At 40.6% G+C, this 25,261-nt stretch overlaps 1 protein-coding gene and 1 long non-coding RNA gene across 4 annotated transcripts in view; one reads left to right on the forward strand and one right to left on the reverse strand.

The window, feature by feature from the left end:
* The window catches only part of LOC118225576 (phenylalanine--tRNA ligase, mitochondrial-like), a 108,295-nt gene that overhangs the window by 62,034 nt on the left and 21,000 nt on the right, over window positions 1-25,261 (forward strand). For all 3 annotated transcript variants that reach the window (XM_035414147.1, XM_035414146.1, XM_035414145.1), the window contains one exon: window positions 5,557-5,708. In XM_035414147.1, the coding sequence (XP_035270038.1) occupies window positions 5,557-5,708 (152 nt within the window). The remainder of the gene's footprint in view (window positions 1-5,556; window positions 5,709-25,261) is intronic.
* Window positions 2,311-4,021, reverse strand: LOC118225580. Its single transcript, XR_004764848.1, has 3 exons — window positions 3,886-4,021; window positions 3,682-3,775; window positions 2,311-2,468 (listed from the first exon to the last, which is right to left on the reverse strand). It is a non-coding gene; the product is annotated as an uncharacterized LOC118225580 (long non-coding RNA).

The following is a 25,261-nucleotide window of genomic DNA, read 5'->3' on the forward strand; positions in this document are numbered from 1 at the left end:
CGGGTGGCGTGTCTGCAGCCTGTGCTGCCGGGTACTTGCCCCCTCCTCGGATGATGGATGCGGGAGGTAAACTGCTGAGATGTGTGGCTGCCTCACCCCCCTCCCCCCCTCCCCCCAGCCCACCCTGCTTCTCGGCACATTACAGCTTATTTAAACCCATCATCTCTTCCCGTGTCTTCGTCTCGCCCTTGTTCTTTTTCTTCTGCCCATCATCTCTTCAGTCTTGCAGAAGATCCCTTTCACCGCCTCGTCTTCAAGGGGGGAAAAAAAGGATTGAGCGTCAATCACCCTCCCTTTCCCTCCTCCTCTTCCCTCTGCGGCGGGTCGGATCGGCGCTTGTTTTACTAATCACCTCAGCCGAGCGGAGGGAGAGCAGCTATTATTATGCCCCTCATATTCATTTTAATGCGTTTTCCTCAGCTCCTGTTTATCAGAGTATAAATATCCGCCACGCCCGCAGCTCGGCCCCACCGCGGCCCACAATCCCATGGTCTCGGAAAGACTCGTACTCTGTACTAGTCAGTACTTGTGTACAGAGTGCACTAAAATATTATAAGAAAGGTAAAAAAAAGATGCTATTGAATGTCAAACAGAGACAAAGACACTCATGGTAAAAATATGGCACTGTAAATGGCACAGTAAGAAAGGGGAACTCACAGTAGTTAAGATCCTGTAGGCGTTCTGCTGCCAGGGTGGCCAGACAGCCTCTTTGTTACCGCAGGGGATCATGAATTAGATCAGGCTTTGATCAAGGTTTACAAGGGAATCTCTACTCCCCTGCTACCACCCCCTCCCCCGCATTTTGCATTTGGAGTCAGTCTCACCACTCATGCCTACGCAATAAACCTTGATGGAACGTCAAGGACAAGCCTGTCTCTGTCCCGGAAGACACTGGAAACTTTTGTTCTGATCATTGTCCGGCTCACTTTTTCCACGATTGTCATCCTCAGCAGCTCTGTATTTGGTTTTAGGAAGTGATTATTTGTCTTTCGACAGGATTGTTCAAATATAACTCCCTGTAGCCTAGGGGGTTTGAAAGGATGTAGCAAGGGGAGATTGTTGCAAAGGAGCTTTCGTTCACATTAAAAGTTGATATTATAGGTGGTGACCAAGAAGTGGAAACACAGCACTGGTTTCCATTGGTTAACTGTCTGAATTTTGTATATGTTAAAATGCATTTAATTCTTTCCCTTAATCAGAGTAGTGCATTATGGGGTTGGATGAAAATAGCCCTGGTAACACTATTCCATAATGAGAATATTAGGATATGGAGCGTTCGGAGACCGAATAGATGTGCCAAGAGCCACTGTACACCACAGTATCATTACATGGCTTCCTGAGAGATTTGAAAGGATTATTTCCTTTTTTTGTAACGTGATTTTGTGATGTACAAATGTCGTATTCAACTCCAAGGCTCAACTCCTGACATATAGGTTCACCCTTTTGGGAGAGCCGTGTTATATGTTGTCATTTATATGCTGGGAGGAAGTAATGAAAACAAAACCCCATAACTGTATGGCAGCGATCTTGTTGCAGTAAGTCAGTGAGTTATCACCCACCGGTCCCGCAGTTCCCATCATTCCTCAGCCCCTAACCCTCCTCCCCACCTTCAATTTACCATGGCTGGCGGGAACAGCTGTCCTCATTCCGTTGCCTCTCGTGTCCTTGTTTTCGTTATTTAGTTCCCTCTCCACCACTCCCCGTGTAATCTTGCGGTCCCCGTCCAGGGGCGGAGCTCCCGTGGAGAAACGGCTCGCATCCCCCTGGCTCCTACCCCCACTCGGTCCTTAATGAAGTGTGACTGGGGTCAGTGCTCTGGGCTGCCCCTATGTTTGTGCCGTACCCCGAATAAAAGAACAAGACTGGTGGCAGGTTTCAGCGGGCTCCCCAGGGAAATGATGTGATTGAAAGGTGTGTGTTGCTTCTTTTGAGGGGAAGGGGTATGGGGATGGGGTGGGTGGGGGAACTGAGTAGCGGAAAGAACCAACTAATTAACAGAATCAGCTTGGCCTAAAATTACGCTTATTCATTATTACTGACTCCAAAGCCTGTCAAGTGATTTGTGTTTCTTTTCTTAATTGCATGTCTCAGGTGGGCTACAAAAATAGTCTGTTGGAACATAGTTTTAACTGAAATGAGACATGAGATATTTTGGAAATCTACTTGCATTAATCTTGGAAGCAATCGTATCATCTTCTCAAAAACTTTTTGGTAACCTCAGAATAACGGCCTTTGGAAAATCCCATTGTTCAGTTGGCGTGTTCCTATTTGCTCTCTGTTGCCATGATAGATTGTACATCTGGAGCTCATGATCAGCAGTGAGAGGCTCAGAGCTCCTGGGGGTCCTGCACTGTGAATTATCTGCCTCCCAGGGTTTGCTGGCCTCCGGTTGTGGAACGCCCTTGACTCCACCTGCACACCGAGGCTGACCGGGGCTGGCTTCTTCCAAGCCTGTTACATTGCTCTCCCTAAAAAACATAAATCGAGATTAGAACTGTGGTAGTTTACCCCCTCCAAATAAAGAATTCATCATAAGGTTCTCTCAGAATGTGGAAACAATATGTGATTTTTCCATGATGTGGCATGGAACTATTGAAGTATAAGAAGTATGGACTATAAGGTTGGCCCTAAGACCTCAGTCTGCTATAGCTGGGTTCACCCTGCCTGGGGCTTGTTTTGCAGGCCTGCAGCTGGGTACTATTGGAGCCGTTTCACAAGAATGTTACATGCAGTGATCAAAATGATCAAGCATACAGCTGAGATAAATAACAGACATTTTCACCGTTCATGTCCATTTAGGTAATTGTTTATAACTTTATTTCCTTATGCAATTTTGATATTCAAATTATATCAGAATGTCCAAAACATACTTTAAGGAAAAGTCTTGAAGGGGGAGCCATATGTATTTCCTGACCACTGGATTCTGTCAAATTGACCGCTGTGGTGTTTTTAGTGTAAAATATTTTTTAACTAGGCTACTTTCACATTAATGTTAGCTGGACCTATAGTACATCTACTGACATTCCAACAGTTCTATCGTGTATACACTAACCCATTAAAAACACTTACCATAATCAATTAAAAAATATGGCCAACATTTCATTTCATTTATTTGTTATTCATGGTAAAGGAAAATTAACTGAACCCACACCTATATGTTTCTTTGAGCTTCAACATATGTGTATTTGCATGTATGTATGTGTACGCATGTCTCTCACTAGATTTAATTATCTTATGGTTAATAAATTTATGTGCATTATTATATTATCAGTTACTTATAGCATACACACTTAGCATATGGTAAAAAAGAAATGACATGTTATGAAAACATTAAGAAATGTTTTCAATGTTAGTAGATGATTGTATGTGTGTAACTTGGCTTTTTTTTACGCTGAACATGTTTTTTGTTCAGATATACTGTTACTTTATTTTTGTGAAAAGTGCTCTCACTAAAAAATAATATTAAGACATTGCAATAATACAAAAAAACAAAAGATGCTGTCATACTTTTTCTTTATCACAATATGGCATTATGGGACTGGGGGAAAGGCATTGGTAACAGTGTTCCATAATCAAAATATTGCATTATAGTTTGTGAAGATGGATTTGCCAATAGAAACTGTCCACTACTATTGCACGGCTTCCTTAGAGATTGAAAAATAGGCATTTCATTTTTCATACCTTGTACTAATGTTGCCTTCAACTCCTTGGCACCACTGGTGATGTATAGATCCACCCTTTTGAGAGAGCCTTGCTATATGTTGCCCTTTACGTGCTGGGAGAAAACAATGGGAAAAAAAGAAGCTCAATAACAGAATGGCTCTGGTCTTGCATCTTGCATCAACTGTGGTAGCCAGATTTTATGGCTTAAGGAGCATCTTTCACCTTACATGGGTGGAGTCCTGTTGGCAGTAGAATTACCAAGGAGGTGTTGTTCATCTCACCAATGAACGTCTTTGGATTGGCAGACTAATTAATAAAGACAACATGGCCATCTGTGACAGCTGTTGCTGGATGGACTCCTCGTGAAGTTAGGAGAGTCTACTCCACCTGTTCTGCAAATGGGGGAAGAGATGTTGGCACCAAGGGAGCAATTAGAATAGCGTCTGAAGACAAGTCACCCAGCATGCTCTCTATATTTTAAATTACCTCCTACTGTGAAGACTCCAGCGCTTCAGGTGCACCCCAAAAGAACACTTTCTGCAGTGGACTGCTACATTTTACTCTGGCTTGAGTGATGCATTCTAAAACAGCCTACACTGTCCCAACTTCCATTAGTCGATGTCAAATGAAACTAAACCAATCAATGATTTAGACTTCCTCCATTCTTTAGTTCTGTGCACCGGTATGTTGTCACTTGACTTGGGCCACATGGACTGTACAATATCATTAGGGGTTTTCACACCTTGGGGGGCAGAGGGTAGAGGTGGGGGTGGTTTGGGGGTGTATCACTTAGGGTAGTTGATCCTACATCTGGAAAATTGTCAGGAAGATTAGAAATCTGAAGCAAACAACAGCATATAGAGACCCACTAGGAGTGCACTGCCCTGAATTGCTGGTATCGATCTGTTGGTCCCTCAGGGACTGTTCCTTGGAAGTTAAGAAGTGCCACTCAGCGAAACTTGAAATGGTTCTGGGAGTGGTTTAGTTTAATGTCACTTGATTCTTATTTGGTTTGGTTAAGCATAAGATAATGATATTTGTTAAAGGTACTGTCGCTTCATGACGTTTTCCAATTTTACATTTTATTGTGAACATCATTTGACGACTAAGGAATTATTCAATTCTGTCCCTTCTGCTTTGGTTTTCAGAAATAAAGATGTCATTGTCACAAAACTAAAGAAGTGAAAGGACCAGAACATTGTATCCCACTGCACTAAGTACCGGCAGCAAAAAACTGAATCACTCCTTTTAATGGTCCAAATAACTTTCCAGCAAAACTGCAAAAATTAATGTTGTGATCTAATGGCATACAGGCAGGTCTTTTGTGGTGTGTGGCCCTTTCCTGTTAATTATTCTACCCAATAATGTATTTTTATTTGAATGCCATGGTTTTATTTCTTAAGCCTTTTGCTTCTCTTTAGGTTTTTTTTTTTTGGCCCATGTAATTAACGGACTGTCAGGGCCTGAACTTCAGTAAAAATTGGGTAGGAAAAAGTATGTCACAGAATGTAATCTCCCAGCAGAGTTCTAACGGTTAGTGCTTTTCACACTAGTGAAGTAAAATAAATCAGAGCCAGATTCAGAAAAGTAAAATTAGTTTTCCATTAACAAACAGACTGATTTGACCTCTACTGTAGTTTTTGTTTTATTTGTATAGTTCATGGATTCAGCCCAATGTTTTCATGTATAGTAATGTCCTCTAATTGTCCATTCTGTTTTGACCCAGAGACCTCATTATCAAATTTGTGTAGTCAAATTGTTTTTAACAAAAAAAATACATTTGTTTACTTATCTTTCTTTGTTCTGTTCTTGCTATTCTTCATCACTTTTTTCTTCTTCTTCAATCTTCTTCTTGGCTCTCTCTTCCTCACTCAATCTCTGTCCCCTCTCCAGCAACTGAGCAAATACCCTCCCTTGATAAATGACATATCCTTCTGGCTTCCGGCTGAAGGCTACACGGAGAATGACTTCTATGACCTTGTGAGGACTATTGCCGGGGACCTGGTGGAGAAAGTGTCCCTTGTTGACCAGTTTGCTCATCCAAAGTAAGGGGCCAATTGTGCCATTTGCTTCTCCTTTCCTAGTGAATTCAGAGGGTCTAGAATAATATTGTGATTGATAATTAAAGCATTCAATTGCAGATAATTAATGCAACGCATTGGCATTGGGTGTCTAAGAATGTTCTATGTACTTGTGTCACTCTGATATGTAAGTCAGTTGTGGAACCAAAACTATATCATGTATTACCTATTGCTATATAGCTGTCAAAGTTAGGGAGAGAGAGGCCAATTACTGTTCAAGTCATCAGTCAATGATGGAAACAATTTACTACTGTACTACTACAGTTCTCAGCCATTATAGTATTCTAATATCAGTGGAGTGACATTTATGGAGGGTAAAAGAGAATGATGCATCTGCTTGTATGACACTGAAGAATGAATATTTTGCAGCAGTTCATGGTGCAACTTGTGATTTCAATGGCAGCTAATGCTGATACATCAAGGTGGGTCAGCCATTACTCAACGGCAAAAGGCAACTCTTGTTTCTACACACTTGAACTACAGTAAAGTAAATGCAGAAAATTTTCAGGTTTCTTAATTCCTGCCCAGCACACACGCACACGTGCACACACACACACAAACAGGCAGGTCTTCTTCATCAATATAATCCTTGGCCTGACAAGAGAACACAAAATGGCTGCCCAGAGTGACATATTCATTATATGGCTTGGGATAGGTTAGACACAACAAAGGTGGGATTGGATTCATTGCAAAGAGGAGGAAATAAAACTGTTCTTCCCCAGTTAGATGTTTAATGGGTCACTTTGGAACTCTGAGTAAAGGAGAAGAATGTCCTTGTTTTGCCAAATGATAGAAGAAACTTGACTTTCACAGAGTCAGCAGCCAGGTCAAAGTAAACTATTTATTCAGTAATTCCTTTGATCTATTCAAGCAACTGGTGGAGTTTTATCTCTTTCTGCGAATGAATTAGCTCTAAAGGTCAACATGTCTGCTAAATATTTCAGACTTCAGCCCTACTGTTTCGCACAAGGGAAGCTTGGATCATTTGTTTTTTGGTACATTATCTGTTCTATAATCTTTCTTTCTTTCTGGATGTTCTTTCGGAATAATGTTATTGGTATAGCTGTGTAAAAGTAGATTATCTGTATTGTGGAATTTACATTTGTTACTATACAGAACCAATAGTTTTTTCAGTTAACTACACTTGATTGATTATAAATGCTCCTCGGTGTGTTGGTGATTTAACATTTTTATATTCTTGAGAGTAACATTGATGTTCTCCATTTCTGTAAGCCGTTCTGGATGAGAACATCTCCTAAGTGATTGCAGTGTTATATGGAAACATAGTCTGAACTATCTTAACAGAAAATGATGTTGACTGCGACTGGAAAGAGGCAAATTAACTGGAAAGAAATACACTTTTCATTTGCCCCTTTCAATGGTGTTTTTAAGTATTGATGTCCTGGAAAGGTCATGATTAGATTACAGAGGCATCTAAGTTCACAGTCTGAATGGTAGAATGATAGTGTTTAGATTACATACCAACATAGCCCTTATCACAGTGTGACGATAAATACAAAAGTCAATATACTAGCATACAACAGTGCAGTAGCCTTGGATGTCCAATGAGTCATACTCTCACGGTGGCATTTCATCCACGACTGTTGGCTGATCTAAGCATGGGATTTTTTTATTGTATGTCATAGACAAAAACAATTAGTTTAGTATCGGTACAATTAAAACAGCACATTTAATACAACCTTCAAGGACTTGAAGTGAAGTTTTGGAACAGTTTTGCAAAAGATTAAAGTTTTATAAGCCACAAGAGAAAACTGTTTAAGAGACAGCAGTCACACACTTGTTACCATTATAGATTCAGATAATATAAAACGCGAAACAGTAAAGTGTGACAACGTGAAAGCAATGCTGCAAGTATGCTATGGTACGTTAAGAGCCTCTGGGGGCATGCCTGTTGTTCATACAAAAATAAATAACACATTAGCACACTCCAGTTTATTTACAGTCACCAGCCGAGGAGCCAGGCTCCCCTGTCATATCCCAGCCCTGAAGTTCCGTGGCGCAGGTATTTTTTTTTCCCTGTGTCCTTTGCGTTCGCCCTCTGTGCCGTGCGCGTTGATATATCATTGTTAAAGATGTGTAAAGGGTGCCGGCGGGAACAGTGCGGGGGGGCGGGGGGGAGCCTTCTCCACCCGGGCCCTCGCTCTAAATTAAGTACAATCATAAAAAAAGATTCTGCAGTGCATAAAAGCCACAAGCATTAAACTTTGTCCTTGCTCTTAATCTTTTTTTAAATAGATCTCCTTTCCTCCCCCTCCATTAATGACAGACATTAAAACTGCAATGTTACGATGCGGCAATTATCAAAATTATAGGAAATTTTAGGAGTTTCCTGGAACAAATGACCCCTCCGCTGCCTTTTTTTTGCCGCAGTAAGGTCTTGGAGCAGCAAAACACTGCATAATCCTTGGTGTTCTGGAGGTGTGGTGCAGCAGCATTGATTGTCTGGCTTTAAAGAAGCCACTGTTAAAACAGAGCCAAGTGTGCGTGCGTTATATTTTCTTGGACAGTCCAACCTTCCCTGTCAGGTAGCCTTTTATTAGTTAATTAAATTGTACTCTAATCTAATCTTTCTCTCTCTCTCTCTCTCTCTCTCTCTCCCCTCCCCCTCTCTCTCTCCATTGCTCTCTCTCCTCTTTCACACTCTCTGTATCAAGAGACTGGCAAGAGAACATTCTTTTCAGAACATATGAGAAAACTAAGTGAATCTTGTAGTGAAACTACTGAATATTCACTGGTTCAACAGCAAACAGTATAATCTCTTGGGTCTCAGTGGAAATGTCTTAATAGGTGTGTGTGTGTGTGTGTGTGTGTGTGTGCCTGCCTGCGTGCGTGTGTGCATGCGTGCATGTGTGTGAGTGTGTGTGCGTGCATGTGTGCTATGAAAGGTTGATGGAGAACCTTTAGAACAGGTTTTCTGACTGGTCATCCATATCCCTACAGCCCCACCCCTGAATTGAAGTGCAAACAGCACCATCTACAATTATCTGATTAATCTTTAATCTCCCTGTACCTAGAAACAAAGCATGTGTGGGAATGTCCCTGGGTTAACAATCTAGATGAATTATTCAGCAGCCAGAATCCCTCGTAACATGAGTCCACCCAGTACATTAATGCAGCAGGTTGTGTGTTCAAATCCCTTTGGGGGATGGCTGTACTGAAAAAATGCCTGTTCAGGATCCATGTTTGTATGTCTAATGCATGTGCAGACTACAATGCAGAATGAACACCTCTGAATAGAAAAATCAGCAGTGAAGAACATGTGTCATTTGTGAATTGACCTTACTCATTTTCAGCAGCTCCTCTAGAGGATGGGACATTTTATGATACAACTGCTTTAAAACGTTTCCTTGTCTGAATTAAAGGCAAAACAGGAATATCTCTTCTCCTGAATTTATTTCCACCCAGACAGGACAGGAATTGCAGTTATTCAGACACTAAATGTTGATTTCCATGCTATGCTTATGGATGAATTGTCGAAACACTGAAGGTTATTTGTCTATATTCTCTCTTTATGAACGTTTTCTTGAATTACTGTACTGAATAAACCCATTTTTACCAAAATAGAGAAGGGCATGATAGTATGCAAACGAGAAATGATGTACCAATGGTGAGTGTAAAAAGAGATTGTCTGAGATTTAAATAAGCCTTTCTGCATGGCATTATGTAGTCATTGTCACAGTTATCTTAAAGTTATCCTCATTCTCCTACACACACTCCACCTTGATATCTCTGTCAATTATCAGCAGAGTTTACTGTGTGAAGAACAACCAGTTCCCTAAATTAAGTATATGATGTTTAGAGACAAAGAACAGCAGCCACATACAAATTTCAAATACAAAATTATACTCACTCAACAAAGCATTTTACCTTGGATTCTGGATCAAATCAAAACCATGGCGAACAACATTTCAAATGTAGATGTTGAAACAATTCTGTATTTACTGAGTTTCCCAATAAGAAAACTCACCATAGATTATGTTACAAAGCAGCGGACCATAGATAGTGTTGGGTAGGCATATTAAAACTGTCATGGCCACTGACAAAAAAGGCAAAGAGGAGTGGGACAGGTATAACGCGCCCTGCAGGTGATGCACATGAAGTAATGGAACAGTTACACACAGCTGTACATGCTATTGTTGTTGTTAATGCTGTTTCAAACATACACCAGAATCTCGCTGCTACTTGGGGCTGCATGATATGGATCAACTTTTTATATTTCAGTATCTTTATTAAACATTATGTAGCAGTATGACTTCATAGAACAAATGTTTGAGTGGAGACATTTTGCTATTATATATTATATGGTTTTATCAAAGTAGGAAGATCTAAAGATCTAAAGTAGAATACTAAATTACTTGTTGTTTTAGCATGATTATGAGGAGAAAATGAAACAATTGTCAGATTTTTTATTGAATGCATTCATTGCAGCAAAATGAATATAAATGGTTTTAATTTCCTCTTTTTGTAGGCCAATATTGTTTTTGGATTTTTTTGGTTTCATAGTGATGATAACACCTGAAATGTCAGGGTTGACAGAAGTCATTGCATGTTTTAAGTGATGGACTGAATGTTTTGGACATGTTCCCTCATTTTGTCGACACAACCTTGGCTCCACTTGCACAGTTTGGCTGAAATATCCCCCAAATGACCAAAGAAGAGCCCTTAATCTGTAATTTTGGCAGCAATTCCTCCTCTTGCACTTATTTTGGAACAAATGCAAATTCAAGCTAACAGAGAAATTTACCTGTCTCCTGTGGCCAATTATCTGTACATGTCGATAAAATGCTTGTGATTGTGCTTTTTGTTAAAGTAATTTACAGTGCATGGATCCTTAGTGTAAACAATGCAAGCTTATTGTATTATTCAGATATTGCACATGTCCACTGTTATTAAAGTTATAAATACTGACATTTTTGCAGAGCTCTGGAAATCATTAGGCTATACACATACTGTACACACGCTATCAAACACAAAACATTTTCATAGCTTTAGCAGTCAAAAGATCATTTTTTAAAAAGGCTTTACCAAAATGAGCTTGCAAAGAAATCTTCAAAAGTTTTGATCTTACCTTTACTTATTCTTGTGAACCTATTATATCCGAATATGAAATAAAATTAATAATGATGATAAATCTTGCAATAGACCTAGCTATGACATGTCCAAATTAGTTATATCTCTTTCAGAGAGAGAGGCACACCTTTCTAATGATATGCATGACATACTTGACAATCTCATAACTCTGTTGCTAGAGATCAAGGAATAATGTCATAGCAGACAACCCTTTCATTTGAGGGCTTTAAAAATGTGGATGTTTTTATTTCTGCATGAACAAAATAATTTTGCTTGACAGCACTCTTGTTTCATGCTTAGCATGTGATTTTAAAATGTTATACAGTTGCTTTATTTTGGGTTCAATAGCAAATTCGATCCAAGTATTTCAAAATCCAATGCAAATCTGCATTTAGTTGACTATAATACTTTCAGAAGTAATCATCAGAGATTTAAAGGTAGTGGCAAAATGACAGTTAAACCAGCCTGATTTAGTGCTGGCTGGAGCCATTGTGCCATCATGCATTGCAAGATACAGTACAGACCAATGGAATTGCTTACTTGTGAAAGACTGGCATTAAACTTTACCTGACTCTTCTGATTCATTCTCTCCTTTGTCACTTCAAGTGATTTCAATGCTTAGTGCTTCAGTTGAGTCCATTTAGAGTCTCCAAGGATTTGTTTGGTAATGTCACAGCTCATCATGGTGTATCCTGACAATGAATGAGAGATCTCATGAGGCTCTTATTAAAGATTCTTTTTGGCATCATTTTGTGAAAAAAAAAAAACTTCCACCAGTTGGAATCGGCAGCTGTATCATGTTGTTGTGTTACCGTTATACCACATGAACCTGCACAGGGCACAGTGTAGCCAAACCACTTGTACTCTTCAGATATTCTTACCAAAGAGCCAAAGACCAACACTATTACATATGCTGCAGTGTGATCTGGGGGGCTCTTATGCAGTGGTAAACCAAGAAAACAGCCTGACGTCAACCCACCATACTCCTGTTGACCAAACACTGTCTTAAGCTGTCTATTTAAGTCATTAAATAAACCCTGCAAAATCTGGGTCTGCCATTTAAAGTATAGATACGGAAATGAGTCGTCACAAAAAGCAATATTGGCTCACACAAATTAAACAAGCTCTATTCCAAAGCAATGTTACCTAGCATTTCCTAAAGTATTTCATGTAATTTGGCCCCGTTTTTTCATCTTACCATCTGAAGAGAATGTGGTCATTCAAATTTTGTTGCACATGAAACATTTAAAAATCTGCTAGTGAGTGCTTGTTTACTCGAGTAAACAGTCCCACCCCTACTAAGAACCTTCCCATTTCTCCCCCCTTACAGAGGGCAGCAGGATGAGGGTTTATTTTATGTCTCTGTGGATTTGGCTTGTATTATTTAGCAGCACACCCTGCTCCAATTTTCCTATTGACTTCTAAAGTGACCACACCCCCTTCTTCGTTTGGACCTCATGAATTATTTATTGCCATCACATGTCAAGTTGGGGGGGGGGGGGGGGGGATAGTGGTTGAATGAGAGACAAGAAAAAAAGGATGGTCACAGTTTCAGAACTGCTTTAAGTGTTTGAGAAAAGTGGAGCGAAACAGGAAGCAGGAGATGATATGGTTGGCTGTTCTCCTTGATGGGAGCTGGAGAGAGTCAGACTCGTTAAATGTTGGCCCATGTTGTCAAGCCCCTTCTGGGACTTGAGACAGACGAGACGAGCGTGCAGGCTAATGCATGCTGCTCACCCTGGACTACACTTGAAGAGGCAATTGAGGAAGGCGAAAAGAGAGAGTAGAGATCTATGGATCTATTTGATGAGACCAATGAGGGAATCCGTTAAAGGCTTGTGAAGCTATGTTTATTGGAATACGATATACCATTATATTACAATACCAAATTGTTCAGCGTTAGCACTTCCTATAGTTTTAGGAAAAAGTATAGATGTTGTACTGTGATAAATGACTGGCATGTTCTGCACCCTTCACTTGCCAGTGAAAAATAATCTCACCATTGTATGAATATAAATGGGGGTGCTGTGATCTGATGTATCTCTCCATCTGTCTGTTTTTCTCTCTATCTCTGTCCACCTCAGCATATCATTTTTGCTTACGTTTGCTTGTGTCAGCTTGTGCCTGTCCCCTTCGCATGCGTTTTAATGGGCCCAGCTCCGTGGCATTAGCGTGCTGAATTAAACATGATCAGCTGCTGCAGATTTATTGTCGCTGCCACCCGGGCCGGGAGCTGCTGGTAATCTCCCCGTAATTGAGGACGGGGGAAGCGGCGCGGTCTGCACAGCTGGCATCGCCCAAGGCCCCAGGAAGGACCGCGGTGCCCTGTTTGTGCGGTGTGCAGGGACTGTCGTTGTCGGGGCCACGGAAGAAATCAAGGTCCCCAGAGCCACGCGTACTGTACCGTCGAGCCGACCGGCCCATTAATCAGGCTGCACTCTGGCACCCAAGCGCTACTGCTTCAGTAGAGAAGCGGGTTACCCTTAGTTTCCAGAAAGGGGGTGTTTGAGGCTTAAGCAGGGGGCGAAGCGCAGGATTACACTGCAGGGTAGGGCCATAGACTCGAATCCCAATTAGGGGATTCTCCATACTGTTTCGGTTGACTTCTTGCTGTGTAATGTTCAGGAGATTTCACCGTGATTGATCAGGGAAATGTTTTTTTGTTAACCTTCCATCACCAGTCAAAGGACGGTTTTGAAACATCAACACATCCATGATCCGTTCACTTACCTCTTATTTATTTTTATGAACTTTGTTCTCACGACTAAACTTCCTGCTCATACCGACGTATAGAAATGAAAATAAAAAAGCTAAACTGCTTCCTGCACCAGTTCTTTGTGGCACTGTTATTTATGTGTTTTTTCTGAGAGGAAGTTACAACACATGCTGTGTGGCTCCATAGCACAGTAACTGCACGGAGCGGTCTTTTCCTTTTAAGAAAAAACACACTTTGTCTTTTATGTGAAAGCGTGAAAATGGACAGTCATCCATAACGTGCGTTCAGAGGCTGCAGTTTGTGCCTGGAAGAGGAGTGAAACCTTTCTTCCCAAGTGTGTCAATTTCCTTTCTTTCTCCATTTCACTCTGTACTCACCCTGCATTTTGTGCTTGTCATAGTTGTCAGTGTCCTTAACTGATGGGCCTGGGTGTCTGACAAACCCCAATTGCAAGAGCGATTGTATTTGCTGTCGTGTCTGACATGGCAGATGTGTCCCCTCTTGCTCAAGGGGTCACTTTCATAATCAGTGGCTTTAACGCTGACATCCACCTCAGTAACATTTGTCCCAAAAGCAGTGGCACAATCTTTTTTGAGGTCTCACATGATCAGAACCACAATACACCAGCATAAGGGCAACCTTGCAGAGAATTCTAAAAATGAACATTAATTAGTTAACCATTGCTTAGTACTCTCGAGTCGATGGTTTAGGACTGTTGTTGATGTTGTTTTGTTTTGAATGCTGCCTGATCCATGTAATTCTTAGTAAGTATGATGTATAGCATTTGTGACATTACACCTCATATCAGTTGCACTTGATGTGTTTTAGATTTCTCGTGGTTCTAAAAATACTCCTCACCTCATATTCTGCTGCCATTAGTGTTAGTCAGACGGTGTTCGCGCTGGATGTGAAAATGTGAGGGTGTGGATGAGGATCCCGCTCCTCTCTGGTTGTCACCTCTATTTACAGACCTGACTGAGGACTCAGATTGCCTGCTGGCGAGCCGGCTTCCTCTTTCCACCCTGAGGTTCTGTGACATGGGCTGAATGAAGGGAGGAGATGATTTTTCCACACTGCATATCTCAGATTCGTGGACCTGCTTTTCTCTGGCATGGCACTGAATTTGTTATGCAGTGAGGCTCTCCCTGTGTTTTTATTTCTCTCCCTCTCTCTTTCATACATACATACTAATGTTTGGGACAAAGATGGCTCTGCACTTCACAAATTTTGATTCGTAATTGAACAATTCACATTGTTCTGTCTGCATGTCACAGCAGAAATCGAGATTCGGCAGACCAGGAAACGTTTTTTCAATCTCCAGCTTTGGTGATCACGTGCCCACTGTAGCCTCATCTTTCTTTTCTTAGTCGACAGAAGTTGAAGCCAGCTTGGTCTTCTGCAGTTGTAGGCCATCTGCTTCAAGGTTTGAAGCATTGCACATTGAGAGATGCTCTTCTTTACACCATTGTTGTAAACACCTGTTTTTTGGCCATTTGTGGCTTTTCTGTTCGTTTGAACAAGTCTGCTCATTCTCCTCTGACCTCTCTCACAAGGTGATTTCACCCACAGAACTTCTGCTTACTGGATGTTTTTTGTTTATCACACCATTCCCTGTAAACTTTGGACTGTAGTGCTTCAAAATCTCAGGAGGGCAGTTGTTTCTAAGATGTTGGTACCACCACATCTGGCACCCACAATCATACAACAGTCAAGGTTGCTTAGATCATGCATCTTGCCCATTTTAATGTTTGATATGTTTGATTGAACCACACTTAAACACCTTCCCCATGTCTGTATGCTTTATGCAGAGTTGCAGGCACATAATTCATGTATGTGTATGTATGTATTCCGACACATGGCTTTCTACTGATGTTTAAAAGCACAGTTGAATTCAGAGGGTCTTCTGGGATATTCCACTGATTCTGCTACTGAACTTGGCTGGAAGCTGTTGTGCTTTAATAGGAATGCTGCTTGTTAAAGCATAGGTTATTTCCACCATATGCCATTTTGTCATTTCAGCAAATCCAGGGGTATTGTCTTTGTAGATACTTGCATATTGTTTTTACATAGACATTTGTGTTGGGGCAGAGACTGGCTGTCAGTTTCTGTAAAGATGCATGTTACTTCTGTAAAGATAGGCAAATATTACTTTGGCCGAGAGGCATTATCACATAGCCTGGCGACCTTAAAGCTTTGAAAGAGGAAGCAGCCTTTGTGGTATCCCTCTGACACAGCTTTGGGTGTTTATATAAGAGCTGAGTGTCACTGATGAATGAAAGTATCGCCTGGGTACCTTCACCTCTGGAACTAGCGCAGACATGAAGAGATACTGTCATCTAGCTCCTGCCAGTTGGACCTTAATGAGTAACACTATGACTGTTTGACTTAATGATAGGGATCTGTTCCCTATTAGTAAACACAGAGCCTGAGCAGTGGAAGCTCTATGGAGCTCTACAGTTGAGACATGTAGAGTACAACACAATGTAGGGCTGGTCTTGTGAAGCTGATAGAATTGCCATTGTGGTTTTACCTTGTGTAGATTTACTGCTGTCCGCAACAGAGACCTCACGGTGTTGCTACAAATTTACAGATCATGAAGAACCCACATATCTCCTTGATCTGTAAATTTCCCATGTGGATTTCACGTCTTCATTGAATGTGAGAAAATAATTACTGGCTCAGTGACCTTTACATTGACAGTGAATAAGGCTGGGTGTCACAGAAGTTGCAGGTGTCATGGATTCCAGGATTTTTTGCTTTTTTTGGCAGTTCTGTGACTTTCCCCATTGTTTTGCCATTTCCGCAATTTTTAAAAATGTTTTTAGTGGTTTTTCATGATTTTTCAGCAGTTTTGTGTGATAACTGTCAACCTTAACATAGCCTACAGTGTTACTTGTAAAGACATACACATTTTAATAATATTTCCAAAGTTGGGAGACACAAAGCGCAACGATATATACACCTCAGTAACATTTGTCCCAAATGCAATGGCACAATCTTTTTTGAGGTTTGAGAATTTTCTAGCCCACAGACATTTTTACAGGGAGATTAGTTTTTTTCTCTACCTGGATAGAAATGTGATGCATGAAACATGTCAGTGGCAAATAGATGTTGGATCAAAGAAAATGTGCTCTGCAGATATACATGTAATGAACATGTTTATCACTGAGGGGTCTTTGTTGAGAGAGGCGGTCATCAATAAAGCAGCATATCACACAGATTGCAGAGAGAGGTCTATGGAACACACAGAAAAGTGAGCGAGGCACCACCCCCATAGCTGACAGTGACACCAATTAAGCAGCGATGCAGCTACCTGCTTGGGCTTATAATTGACACTATACCTGGCTGATGAAGCATCCAATTACACTGTGCGTAAACTGACCCATATAATTTCAAAGGATGAACACTGAACAAATGAGACGGGAGGTGAAGGTGGAATGAAAGCAGAATTTGAAGATACAGGAAGTCAGGACAGTATCAAAATCCTCAGATGAAAAGGAGGTGCAATCGCAAGGAGGAAATAATAACAGGCTTTTTTCAAAATAGCGGGCCTGGTTTTCGGCTCTATAGACTCTGTGTCAGGTGGAAACTTCTTGCTGTGTTTGAACCTGTGTGCTGTCGGCTTATGAATGAGGCGCAGGCTGCAGATGTGCCCAATGGGACTCTGCAATTCTACAGCCTCGGCCTTTTGGTGACTCCATAAACACGCTTGATTTATACGTTAAGCGCCCTGCTGGAAATTGAACATGAACTGTGATAAATAGGCAGGAAATGAAATCAATTCTTGCACGGTTGTAGAGGCTGGAACCCATCAGGGAGGTCAGCATCTCAGCTAACCGAGCACATTCAAGGGGAGGTATTGGAGATTTTTATAATTACATTGCTTACTAATTAGTTTATGGGGGGCATACGAATCTGCTTCTTTTAATGAGGCCTGGCTTTGGAAAGAGATGGAGGGAAATCGTAGGAACTGCCGGTGCTTTTTTCTCAATTCTATTTCTGCACTAATGAGTTCACATTCGCTACTTGTCTTGAGAAGAAGTATGTTCGGGAAGGGAAGTGCTGTACCTGTGTCTTGTGACATTCTTGAAAACTGTAAATCGAGGATTGTGTGCAATTGTACATCTTGGCCCTGCTCAAGCTCAGCCAATTTGAGTCCCATAAATCTGACCTTAGTGCTGTAGGCTCCTTCCCTGATGAATTTTATTCGGTTCTTTTCCAGTTCAATTTGCTTCCTCAGCAGCAGGCTGATCTTTAAATTACACTACAGTGGACAATCCAGTAGCTGGCTGAGAGCTTCCATTCAGTATGCTATGCCAGTTGTTCTCAAATAGATGAGCTGTACCTGTCCTCTGGTGCCATCCCCCCATTGTTTTTGTGTACAGTATAAGCTTGGCTGGCCATTTCTAAATGGCCTTTGTCTACTGAACCAAACACAGACGCTGCATAAGAAAAATTCAATTTTCTGTCTGACATAAACACTGTAACAGAAAAGGCACGGGCAATATTCACAATGCAGAAATGAGCATAAGCAAATCTGACACCAAACTTGTAACAACTTTATGATCAGACTTTTAGTATTTTAAAGGCATACTATGCAGGATTTTTAACCTGTGTTTACAACCTCCTCTGACATCGCCTCCTCTGTCATCAACTCTGCCCTCTCACCCCCGAGTACCAAGCTGAGTCACTGACATATGAATTATTTAGAAACTACTGGTAAATTTCTTCCATCAATTATTTGGACATTACATTATTCAGTCGGGACCACGAACCGGCCATGTACAAATAATTTGAAACCCAGACATTTCGCTCAAAAACCGTACATCTGACAACCACAGCTGGATAGCTAGAGGAAACAGTATTCACCAGTCCAACAGAAAACAAGCCAACTGTGTTGCTTTTCATCCCTTTGGTGAACTTCAGCTGATGCCACGGAGGAAAAGCAATTCCAAGGTTGACTCTAGTTCCTGAACGAGCCCTGTCGGTTTGTCTTTTTGCTTTTATCTTAGCTATTGCAGCGACTAGCTAGCTAGATTGCAACAAACACACTGATCTCAAAGCACAGTCTCTGCAGCCACACTCACCTCTCCCCACACAGAAAAGAGCACATTTTAGAATAACAAACACAGGTAAAGGTGCACAGATTCAGTGAAAGTGCATAAAGGCAGATTGCCCATGCATCATAGATGTACCTTAGCATGGTTACTCTCTTATTTTCAATGTTAAAATCCTGCATAGTATGCCTTTAAATGATACCACTAAAAACTTTGCTAATCCAGTAAATATCCAGAGACCCTTACACCACGTTCCCATTCTTGGTGTCACCATCTGTTGTTTATAGAGTGTGAACAGTTTGGCTATAACTTTTTTATTTACTTTAGATGGTTAAGGTGAAAGCAGATCAGCTTGCTTCACTTTCTGAGTGTCGATTTTTGTTTCGCTATGCAGCCTCAGAGAAGATTCAAGAAAGGACTGCCAGTCTTGTTTGCCCTGGCATGATGTGCACAGTAAAAACGATTAATCCTTAAGAATCACTGGGTTCTGTCTACACGCTAAAAACAGATGTGTGTTAAAAATAACACAATGTCAATTTTTAACACACTTCCATGTCTAGTTAAGGACAACGCACGTTGTGTTTCTTTCCACATGTTCTGTGTTAAAAAGTCTATATTTGTAATCCTAAATGTCTTGAAAGTAATACAAAAGTAGTAGCACAAAAAGTGTGTTGGGTATTAACGAATCTTTTTAAAGAGTGTAGATAGGGGACAGGTCAGTGTGCAGGTTTGCATGCTGTGGAAGTGAAATGAGAGCTTGCAATTACGGATTCTATCTGAAACAATCTTTGTTGTTTTGCAATGCAACAAAAACTTTTTATTTTATTTTTAAAGGCTACATAATAAAACTAACATGTGCTAAGATGTGGGACTAAAGCTATCTTGAAATGCAGCCGTGTATGTCTGAGTTGTGCTAATTTCGTCCCCTGTTCTTCATGGGTGGGAAGCTGGGCCCAGTGAGTGACTGGACTTTGTGAGATTAATGCAGCCTTGAGTGCATTGTAATAACAAGTTGTTGTGGCTGAATCAAAGCTGTGGGAGGTTTCATGTCTCCAAAAAGTCTTGTCATAAGGGCTTTTTGATTTCCTCACTGGGGTTGCTCTAACATCCTTCCTTGCCGAGGAGATATTGCCTCCAGCTGGGAACATGTAAGTTTGGAGGCTACACCTGTTCTGCAGGATGATTCTCTGTTTGGATCATTTCAGAAAAAGACACTGGCAGGATATATTTAATTGGATCTGCTGTCAGAACCTGGGGTTGTTTATATTTGGTGTATTGAAGGGAAGGGGTACTTGTTTTGACTGATTTGTGTCTTTGTGGTTCTCGTAAACAACATTGCTGCAGCAAGAACCAGCATGTCAGCAAACAATCAGCATTGTTTTGAGAAAGAAACAGTCGTGTTCAGTCCTCTTAATATATGGGGGTGGGGGCCGACAGACAAACAAACACAGATTTGGTCTGCTTAGTCACGTTTCTCTGTTGCGCTTTAAAAAAAATTGTGGCCACGAGACACTGTCTACAATAAACATTGCATTGTAGTCTCAGCAACTTTTCTGCGGCCTTGACAGAGCAAACAAACTCAGCAATGACAGTATACAAACAACACCCTGCCCTCTCAACCTCTGTTACTGTTGACCTTGTAGTCTCCACAGACAATAAGCCGAACGGCCCCTCACTGCCCTTCCTTGAGTAAAGCTGTCAGGGGGTCAAAGCCAGCCTACTGTGACAGTGCAAGGATAGAGCAGTCCTCTGTCTTTGATTGCACCCTCTCGTTGACATACTCCAGGGTCAGAGAGAGGTAGAGAGAGCAGGAAATTGGTGATCGAAAGTCTGAAGATTTGAGTCCTGAGATAGTGAGATGGATTCCATTTGAAGTAAACATTAGCGAGCTCATTATAACATGATGTGAAATGCATAACTCTATGGTTATTGTTTTCCTCTTCTGGTAAACCTTCACCGAGGTTGAGGCAAGTCAGGGGAATGATTCAGCGACAGATTGATTGCACAGTGATTTGGAATATTCTCTCACTCAATCACACCCTGACAGGATTGTATTGTTTCAGTGATGTATTGTTTAACTGCCTCAGACTTTCATTAAATAAGGATTTTGCTTCATTACAATGAAATGTGCAAAACTAAATATGGATGGGAAAAGCAATTTGCTTTTTCGGGCCGCACCTGCTGGTACACCTCAGTTTCTTCAGTCTGCAATAAAACCAATAACACATTCCTACTGAGAAGCAAAAATTCCCATTAAAAAATTGTTGATGCCTGAATCCAAAAGCAAACTTCTTTAAGTGGAAAATCAATTAAGCCAGATCCTACCTGAATGCTTATCATCATCCAGCAGAAATAAATTTTCTTTTTCTAAAAGAAATAGAAAAACAATTTTCACAGAACAAGCTTTGTAAAAATTTGATTTTGTGTTTTGGGGGCTATTCATTAGACTAGCAGGTTTCCATGCGCTGTCACATTGACAAAACCGAAAGTGTCACAAAGCTCCAGCACAAATGATAGAGCTGCTGGCAATGGCACCATTCTTAGGAAGGGAAATTGGTGGCAGGTCTCTAGCTCAGTTGCCGCTGTTGTGTATGTAAATTCCTCTGTTCACCTGTATATCATTACTGAACTGCATGTCAAGGTACCTTGAAAAATACTTCTGTCAAATGTAATAGTCAAGCAGACAGTTTTATGATTTGAATATAAAGGCCTCAGAATACTCATAATCATCATGATCTGAAGCGAAGGTATTTAAAATTATAAACTCCTATTCTAGTGGGTCAGTAATAGTAGTATCATAAATCCAGGCCATGATGGACCAGAAACCGTTTCTTTATGTGCCCTAAAACTAGGTTTGTGCAGATTTTTGAAACTATTCTTTACTTATTTACAAAACATATACGTTGCCTCAAGTCTCTTTGCGGGCAAAACATTGTTATATTTTTAAATTTAAATATAATGTGTAGTGCACATGAAATGCATTATAATGTGTAGTGCACATGCATTTGATTGTTGTCACTCAATATTAACCTTTTAACTTGAATCCACACAAACGCCACCTTAATGCATTTAAATTATTTTTAAACAGTACATCGGGCATCATTTTTGCCACTGGTGTTACCTACACATTGAACACCATAAAAGGTTTTTTAGATGTTTAATCTTCACATGTAGGCTAAATAGTGTAGGTTAATGATAATATGAAGTACAGTATCAGTCACAGCCAAATTGTGTCAATAATTGCACTGACCATTTCTAATTGTTTTATAGGTGTTTTTCTTTGCGCAATTTCTCCAATAGGCTGCTTAGGTGGCTTGAAAAAACACGTAGGCGACCCGCCTATGACATTTCAATGCAGAGAAAATCCTGGTTAAAGAAAAAGCAAATGGTTCAGCTTGTATTGCTACAGCAACAATAGACTTAATATTGGCTGTTTTCGCTTAGTTTACACAGAGGATACACAGATTTCAAATAGAATTCTTTATATCATCTCATTGATTATGTCAATCAAAAAAGGGGAAATTAAGGGGAAATTATCCTGTAAATCGATTGTCCATTCTATTCTAGAAATATTTCATGCTTCGGCTGATACAAAAATCATTCCAAGAAATAGTGGCCTTTATTATTACATTGCAGACCATTTAAACATCATAGGGGTAATCCTAAGGAGTTTCACCTAATATTCTTACAGGCTAGTTGTGCTGTGTTGTGCTTTTAACAAAATAAATTACTGAGATTTCCCACGACTGCTCCACTATCTCCACCCTCGAGGTGCGGGTTTGCCCATCCACAATGCATTACTGCCACGCTTCTGAGAATAAGATGGAGTATCGCATTGCCATCCCTCCTTGAAGTTCTTTTCTTGTCTTGTTGAAGGGGTCCACTAAGCCCTGGTCATTACACACTAAAACAAACCCTGAGCTTGTGAGGACACATTTACGGCCCCCCTGAGGGTCAGGAGAGAAACAGGGCCATCTCGCAGAGTTTACTGCGGCGCTCATGGGCCCAAGCTCCTGAGCCGAGAGGCTGTAAATAAAGTGCAGCTGAGCAGACGCGGCTATCAAACTCCCGGAGTCGCATGTCCTCTCCCGCTAGGCCCGTACACCGGGGGGGCCACGGACAACCCAATCAAGCGCGGCGACAGACTGCAAATCAGCACCGTGTTTTGATTGGCTGCCTGTTTCTTCATGATAGCGCAAGTTTATTGCACTGTTTATGAACTGAACTGAAATGTTTTTAGGAATGGCAGGGTAGCAATTAGGGTTTTGAATCACGACAGGAAGATCATGATTTTCTAGGATGTTACCAAGCCACTGTGGCACGCTGCTGTATCCTTGAGTACTGGGATTGGATAACGAAGTCAAAAAAGTGAGTCTGTTGTTAATGATGTAGGCTTTTTTGTAATTAGTCAAAAATGTGAGGAAAGCACTAGGGTCCGTTTAACAAAATAAGCATTTGATTTTCTTCTTTGTTGCATGCGTGCAGTGTACCAATATGTGTTCGGTGTGTCCCATTTTTTATTTCACGATTATTTGCTCATCGTTTGCTGGTACTTCTGCTCCAAAGCCTGATACTTTCACTCCATGGTCCCTAGTTACGCTCACCCAGATTCACTCACCACCAGCCTTGATACAGTGCTAGATACTGTCTAGTTTGTTGGTAAATGGTGAGTAATAGGTACCTTTTAGTGATAGGAGCATTTTTATGCTATGGTATGTTAGGTTAGGTTAGATGTCTCAGAGTCTTCATGTGCAGCTTTTGCAGGAAGACTGTCTCCACCGGTGTATCCTGAAACACAGACGTCCCACTGAAAAATCTATCTCCTCCTTGAGCGATGCCATGGGAAATTATGTGCCGCCCTGTGTAGCTGCCAGCCACAATTGGCACTGTCCAGAGTCTTAGTATGTCTATTTTGATACCATGTTTTGTATTCTAGTATGGGCACTGTTAGAGCAGCGTTAAGCTGTTGATTGTTTCTTTCAAAGCGGCCATAAAGCCTAACACACTCCTGTCATCAAGTGTTTAAGGAATGGATTAGAATTTGTTTCATTTTGAGAGGCCAGTGCTAAGACTAAAATAACTGGAATAAGCTTTACAGTAATGAGGAGATGGTTCAGCCTTTTTCTGTGCTATTAGGGTGTGTTTGGATGAAACTAAGCTGAGACTAGGCTCACTTAAGTTTCCTACTCCTATCGTGCTATCGATCACTTTTCCCTTAATCCACAAGATCAAGCCCCAGAGAATTTCATAAGCTAAATGTTAGCATGGACCAAATCTGAGGGTTTTCTGTAACTTAGCATCCTTGCCTTTTATTCAGATTTTGTTGTTCTGTCTGTAAAACTACCTATCTGACAGTACCATTATACATATTTTACAGAGCTTTTTGTAATCCTTAAATGCTCATGAAACAGCATAGATTTTCATAAATTTGTTTTCTAGCCTGAATTATGCATTGCTCTGAACACTGGTTCAATACACTTCAGTTTGTGCTTTCTGATGTATTTATAATTTTGACAAGTGCCGTCCTAAAAATAATGTCATTCTGTAACTTGATGAAAAGAAACCCTGTAGAACATGTAGTGCAATTCAGAGAAAGTGTTCCCTTGTGTTATTATCTCTGTCATTATCATTTCTTAATCATTATATGCTAGGTGACATATTCATCTTCATTAACAATTGTTTGATTGTCAATCAAGGAAACTAAAAGGAAACAGCTAGGCTAAGGGTACTGTTCAGCTTAAGGGTAGCATTTGTACACCCCCTTTTTCCAGCACTCTACTTGGCCACTACTACTTGTTACACAATTTCATGACCAAGATAACTCCTATATCATTGAAAAATCACTGTATTTATTGGTTCTTATTATTCAATTGCTTTATTGATGATCAAGAAATGAAAATGGAAACAGGTTGAGAGTTATTCTTTTAAAGGGAAGGTTACTGAAGACTGGTAGCCTACAGCCCACTATGGCACTCTGCTACACTCAGCCATTAACACTCTTAGCTATCAAAACTTGTGTTGCCTGCACAAGTCATGAGCAAAGTTCATATTAGGCATTACCTATCTGTCAAAATTTATATTTGAGATGATGTGACTTAATCAACTACTCTTATTTAAGTAAACCTGAAGTAAACCAGCGAACAGTTAGGGAAGAACCCCAAAGTTTATTTGACATAATTTGAATTTGTCCTATTTAAGTCAAAAGTTATTCAGTGAAGTAATTATTCAGTGCTTGGTTTAGTGTTATACTGGACATTATGAGGATTTCCCTCATTTGTGTAACTACTAATATGACCCAGTACATTTAGTACTTTATCAGCCACATTGCACTTCACAATCTTAATTCTGCAATGTGTGTCCATCCATCTCATAGTACACCTTGTAGCCCGCAGTATTTTCATTTCCATATGCATAATTTAAACAATACATTCTATTAATCTAACAAATGTCTGGGGTCAGTTCAATGGTAGGTGTTTTTTGTGAGCTTTTTGTATTTTTAATGCTCCCTGCTCATTCAGAGTAATGTAATTTTGCACTTGAAATTGACACATTGAGATGTAAGCTTCCCCACAAACCTGTTTCATTCTACAAGGAAAGTATTTTATGAATAGATTTATCAAAGAGCACGTTTGTTGGAATGGCAGAGAGTCAGT

This window comes from Anguilla anguilla, chromosome 4 (assembly GCF_013347855.1).
Source record: "Anguilla anguilla isolate fAngAng1 chromosome 4, fAngAng1.pri, whole genome shotgun sequence".
NCBI classification, from domain to species: Eukaryota; Metazoa; Chordata; class Actinopteri; order Anguilliformes; family Anguillidae; genus Anguilla; species Anguilla anguilla.